At 42.6% G+C, this 6,230-nt stretch overlaps 1 protein-coding gene across 1 annotated transcript; it reads right to left on the minus strand.

Annotated features, from left to right (window-relative positions):
- Nucleotides 1-5,088: 5,088 nt before the first annotated feature.
- LOC120423803 (enhancer of split malpha protein-like) lies at nucleotides 5,089-5,956 on the minus strand. The gene has a single exon (XM_039587720.2). It carries the CDS (start codon nucleotides 5,799-5,801, stop codon nucleotides 5,304-5,306), a length of 498 nt encoding a protein of 165 aa, XP_039443654.1. The 5' UTR covers nucleotides 5,802-5,956; the 3' UTR covers nucleotides 5,089-5,303.
- Nucleotides 5,957-6,230: the final 274 nt, after the last annotated feature.

The following is a 6,230-nucleotide window of genomic DNA, read 5'->3' on the forward strand; positions in this document are numbered from 1 at the left end:
TTCATTTCCGGCCGCCCCTTACAAAGCGCGGCTTGCTTGGATAACCGCACACCGCATTACCTTAAGAAAACCTTAAGACGAATTTCGGTTCGGTTGCTTAGGTTTCAGATTAGCACACAAAATCCCTACCTTTGATGAGAGTGAAATGAGGTTCGTTTTCGAAAAGAAAAGATCCCAGCTTCCAACAATGTTGGCAGGTCAATTCGAGCCGACGATTTGACGTTTTCCATCAAAACGGCAATGAAAATATTTTCCCTCTCCCACGATACGCTTGAAAAGAGCGCCTGATGAGGTGAGAAGCTGGGACAATAGAAAAAGGATCCTTCGTTTTTTTTTTGATCGGAAAAAAATCTCGAAAAAAAAGCATCGCGAACGTTGCGAGAAAACGGACGGAAAACTAAATATAACGCTAAAATGATTTCTGGTGCGTTGATTTTTTTTTGTGATTTTCTACCGTTGCTTCCAGGGGTGGTTTATCGTCGTTTTGTTCCTACCGCTTTTGCTGCGCGACGAGGGGTCGTCCAATTGCACATTCAAGTCATCTTTTAAAAAAGTCATAATTAAAACAAGCAAAATTCTTTATCCTAAACTTTTTAAACTTTCAAAAAATTAGATCTCTTTTATAAATTTTGCATTTTTACAAAATTGGACCCCTCGATTTAGTGTTGGCTTGTCCCTACCCTTTTAGTTTTTTTACGAGGGGTGCCTCAATCGTTCAATATTTTAACATTTATTTATAAAATAAAATCTAAAATGTATTTTCCATCATAAAATCATTGCTTTAAAAATAATTTTTGTTCAATTAAAATATTTTCACAATGTGGACCCCTCGTTCCCCCAGCAAGCCATTATCTGTATCTACATCGAAAGGTAAAAATTTACAAATATCCACAGAGAGGGGTCCCACAAAAACGCGCTCAAAGTGCATCCCAAACTACCTGCTCGATCCTTCCTGGCGGCAGCGACGACGAACCTTCCGGGGTCCGACAACTTGGCGGCAACAGGTAATTTCTAGACCTAGAGATTTATGGAACCTGCAAGGGACCTCCACAGCGCGAGATTTTGTGGATAGTAAAAAATTAACGATTTTTCCGTTTCGAGCACCGCAGTAGGCCGGGGTCCTGTACCTGTCAAGCAGGGAGAGGTCAGTTCGCAAAGAGAGCGGGCCTTATCTGGCTGAAGAGGAAGTCCTGAAGCAATTATGCCCCGCCAGCAAGACGAGATAAGCCCCCGGGAAGAGTCCCAAAGTGCTCGAGTGAGGCATTAGCATTTCAAATCAGGAACTGCTCAAGGTTGTTTGCGAACAAAATGCCAAACTTGTGCGCTTTCAAATGCTAAACAAGGTGCCCAATAAATTTCGAAATTGATTTTCGGTTGAGAACTTGCTAGCTTTCTCATGAAAATGTTAATTTTTAAACACAAATCTTTAAGCGTCATAAAGGCAGGTACAAACTGCAAGTTGATGTCTAGTTTTGGAAAATTCTCACACTTTGCAGAAAATATAATATAATTTATTCATTGCAGAAGGTGAAAATATTCATGAATATTGAAATAAACTTGTTTGGACCCAAACCTGCAGTAACGTTCAGGTTCATTTGGGCGAAAATTTCAGGTTATTAAGGTGCAAGTTCCTTTTGGTGGAAAGTGTGAGAATTTTAAAATGCAAATGTCAGTTTTTCGTCAGATTCATAAAATATTCCAAAATCAGGTAGTGATACTTGCCGTTCTACACTTTACAGTCGTCGGAAATGCAAATTAACCATAAATAAGGATCTAGAAGGAAATGTGGGAAAGTTCAACCCCCAAAGTTTCCTGCACCCTCACACCTTACGGTGAACCCTTCCACACCCTATTCATGCAAATTCCGCACCCTAATCCCTTCGATAAACAACGCAATCAAAGCAAGCGTTGGAAACAGAAAAAAAAATGTTGACAGCTGTGATCGCCATTTGTGCGGAAACGCAGCAATCGGTGGGAAAATTTGCCTTGCAGGACCGAGGACACGTAGGGTTATCCCGCAAGGCCAACTGCGACGTCGATGGTCAATGGCGCACGTGATTCGAACAAATGCAGGGGGAAAAGTCACTTGCTCACGTACTGTTTGACACTTGTTTGTGATTTTTGTTTTTTTTTCACTTCGTGTGCGATGCTTCGAGTGATGCTGAGTTGTTTGGTCAGTTGTTGAGTCAATCGGACGGTTTCTTTTCTTCCAGAAACGGACGAACGTGGAGGAAGCAAGGGATTTGGACCGGACCGGATCTTTAAACTTTTTTTTCGAGTTTTTAATTATAGCCGGTCAGAAACGTGGTGCATAATAGGGAATAGGTCAATTACGGGGTTGGATTTTGGTGTGGTCTAAATGGGTGTTAGGATTTTAAAACCGGTTTGGACCGCTCATTGTTCGAGATGGTAGAAAAGGGATAATTTGATTCCGGTTCTACTGCGACGGATAACTCGCATGCTCCACTGCTTGAATGGTTTTAATTCCGTCTAATTTGGTCATAATTAAGACGATTTGGGCTATCTAATCGCTGCGTCAAGATTACAGGAAACCTCCACAAGTTTATGATTCAACCTGTGCCTGCTTTGATCCTCTCAGAATGCTATCAAACTCGTTTGACAGGACGCTCGCGGCCTACTTCGCGTACCGTGAGAAAGGTAAACATGGCTTGCCGGGACGCCACTGGTATTTACCAAGCGTTTGATAAGCACGTTTCGAACAGGATATGACCTGATAAAACGAGTCCGTATCGAAAAAGTCAACAAAACTCGACTCGTTGCGTTGCGTAGCTATTCGTCATACTTAAGTGAGGAAAACTGTCCCAAACAATCGAACGCATTCATGGGCTCAAAGGTCCTCCCAACCCCGGAGAACAACCTCTGGAACGAAAAGTGAAGATAAAATGTAAACACGAGGTTGGTCGTTTCCAAAGAAAAAACCGAGAGTTTCGTAAAAAGAGAAACAAAATTGGCTAGAACTTTTTGAAAAGGAATCTTGGCTTGGGAAAGAGATCCTGGGACGAAATGTTATTCTTTAGCGCTCGAACAAAAAACGTCCGGCTTAAGGGGCATTTCTTGGGAACGGACGTGTTTCGACTTGTTCGAACCTATCCTCGGTGCGTAGGCGAACCTAGTGTGACTCATTATTGTCGAATGGACATAAATAATTACGGATTGTGCGTGGACAAAGCCGGGGTTTTTCGCGTCCAGCGCTGCCCATTTCCCGTACACGTTTTCAACGGTTTAGATTTATCGATAAATTATTGGGAAGGAAATGCTGTTGCGCAGCCATTTGAAGGTACTTCTTTAGAAATTACAGAGGCTATTTGGTAGTCCGTTGGCTTTTCATTGGTGGGATGGGAGAAGGTCCTTGGAGGTTGGCTCTTTGATTGACTTTTTTGTCGAGACTGAATGGAACGGCTGCAGAGTCAAGATGTTCTGGGACGGGAACAAACTTGAAACTTCTTGATCAAACTTGAGCAAACGTGTTCATTTGGGTCCAGGAAATGGGTTACTCGAAAAAATTAGATCTCTCTTATAAAGTTTCTAAGGTTGAAATTTATGTTCAAACAAGCCACCCAAATTATTCTCAGATTAAAACAATTAGAACGTAAAAATAGTCTAACTTTGTTGTAAATCCATTTGTAAACAATACTTTAAGGCTTGGTCAAAAAATATTTTGATATTTTCCGTAGTTTGGATGATATTTAAATCTCGTTGCTCAAGATTCCTGTTAATGAAATCCGTTTAGTTTCTGAACATCCGCAACTCGATCGACTTCAACCATGCATAACATTTCGTGCTTGCCATTTCATTAGGGCACATAATTTTTTTAGACAAGAGTGTGTCCCTTTCACACCTTATGTGAACCTTCATTCGAGTGAAAGGGATACACTATTGTTTACAAAAGTTATGTGCCCTTTTGAAATGTTAGGCTCCATTTATACTATGTATTCTGACCCTCACAACGACTCGAATTGTTCTTAATTTGTCGAGTTGGACTCTGATTCCGGGTCTTCAAAATGGTCATATCCACTGAATTTGGCTCTAATTTCGATTCCAATTGAAAAGTCCTGATTTGAAGAATTTGTCTAATATTTTATTTGAAATTCATGCTTAAAACTTCAGAATCTTACAAAAATATTTGATTTGCAAGATTGAAACCACCAGGTCTATAGAGTTTGATAATTTTAGGAACTTTGAACTCCTTTGACTTTGAGTCCGTCCCGACATTAGTCATCATTAACTCCAATACAGGATTCCTCTCAGAATATATGCCGATTCCGACACAGATTCCGATTCCGATTCTGACATAGGGTTCTCTAATAGTTTCGATTCCAATGACTCTCGTTTCAATTTCTTTAAATTTAAAATTTGTTTTTTATTTGAATTGAAGATGTTTGTATGTTTGATTGTTTGGAAACTCCTTGACATACACAGTTAATTTATAATTTCAAATTAAATTGTTAGGTTAGTATAAAATGCTTTGAATCTGAAAATCTAGATTTTTTAGTAAAATTTCAAAATCTGAATTTTGAAATGAAAATTTTTGCTGTGTGACCTGAATTCCATCAAAGTAATCTCGGAAGAATTCCATCTAGATCTTCCGACTCAACGGGAAACCCACTGGTTGCTTCGACCACCACCAAACAAACCAACATTGTCTCAAAGGTAACCAGCCCATATGTTCGCGAGTGCTCCCTCACCCCAAACATTGCTCCGCTTAAACGGTTCCGGAAGATGTGTTTACAATTATCCAGCAGAACGAAAGCTTACGTAATTCGCGCGATGGCCTACTTGGCTGGCGCCGCACCGGTAACGATCCGCGCGCACATGGTGCGTTAAACGGCTTTAATTACACCACACGCGCACGCGAAACAACTGCGCGCCTACCTTGATGATGAGTGGGGTGAATCGCACCGCAGCACACCTGATGCGTTTTCCCACACTCGCAGAACCGGCTTTTGTAGAGTGAGGTAAACAAACGGCGAAATTTTTGTAAACAAGCGAAGCGGAATGTCACGAGCGATTTTTAGGGGGAAGGTGGGTGAGTGTGATATTTTTGGTTGATTGAGAAGGTTGGGTGAATTTTTGTTGTTTTGTTTTTTGTATTTTCAAAAAATAAACAATGGAAGACGATGGATCACATTAGCCTTAAATTTCTAATATCACAATTAAAATTAAAGCTGGCAACTTAGAGAACTATTAAAGCTTGTTCCGATTTCCTTAAGCACTAACGATGTTGGAAGAGATCATGATTTTGTTGTGTGGCGGGGGTGTGGGTTAATCCGAGTGTAGCCGGCTTAAGCCTGAGCCCAACGATCGCAGAACTCCTGCTGGGGGAGCTGGTGGTCGGAGTAGCACTGGCACGGCTGGACGAGATCGCTGTCGGCTTCACGGGAGACGGTGGTCCAGAAGAAGGTACCGGCCTCGGTGCGGGCAAAGTGAACCGGAACAAACTGTTCTTCGGGCTGCACCGGGAGGATCTGGACCTGTTGATCCTCGTAGACGTAGATGGCAGCGTTGGTGTGGCACTCGGAGATCTCGGCGAGGAGCTGAGACTCGAGGCGCTCGTTTTCACTGTTGTCGTACTCGTAATCCGGGACGAAGGACGGTTCCGGGATGTAGTAGGACTGCTCCTGCTTCTTGGACTGCTTCTTGCTCTTGAGCAGAGCGGCGATCGGCTTCAGGATCTTCTTGAGCTTGTACACTGGCGAAGACTTCATCAGCTTCTCGTTGTTGTACTTGTTTTCGTTGATGCTGTTGTTGCTGTGGGCAACGTTGTATCCGTGGGAATGCATCTTCACTGATTTTTGTTTTGCTTGTGGCACTTTACACGAGGCACTTTAACGTTATTTTTGCTTCGAGAGCGTTTGAGTTTTGAAGGAAAACTGAGCGTTCTTGGCTAAGTGAATGCACTTATGTGTGAACAGATCGAGTGTTGAACTGAGTATGATTTTCGAACGCACCGACGGCCCCTTTTATACCCGGGACCGGTCTTATCTGAGGGGTAAATTTCCAAAAAACGCAACCCCTCTCACTCGCACCGCTGCACCGCCAGTCCGTACGCACCGGCGAGACGGAAGATGCGACCAAAGCGATGACGAAAAAAGGATCATAGCGGCACAGGTCTGAGTAGGCGAAGAGCAGGGGTGGAGAGAAGCCAGAGGCAAAAGGGAATGGAAACGAAGCAGGCTATGGACGGACACACACAAAAAAAAGTCGAGCCT

The sequence above is a fragment of the Culex pipiens genome, chromosome 2 (assembly GCF_016801865.2).
Source record: "Culex pipiens pallens isolate TS chromosome 2, TS_CPP_V2, whole genome shotgun sequence".
NCBI classification, from domain to species: domain Eukaryota; kingdom Metazoa; phylum Arthropoda; class Insecta; order Diptera; family Culicidae; genus Culex; species Culex pipiens.

Excerpts from the sequence above, each read along its gene's own strand:
- LOC120423803 (XM_039587720.2), bottom strand. The coding sequence starts at position 5,801 with ATGCATTCCCACGGATACAACGTTGCCCACAGCAACAACAGCATCAAC.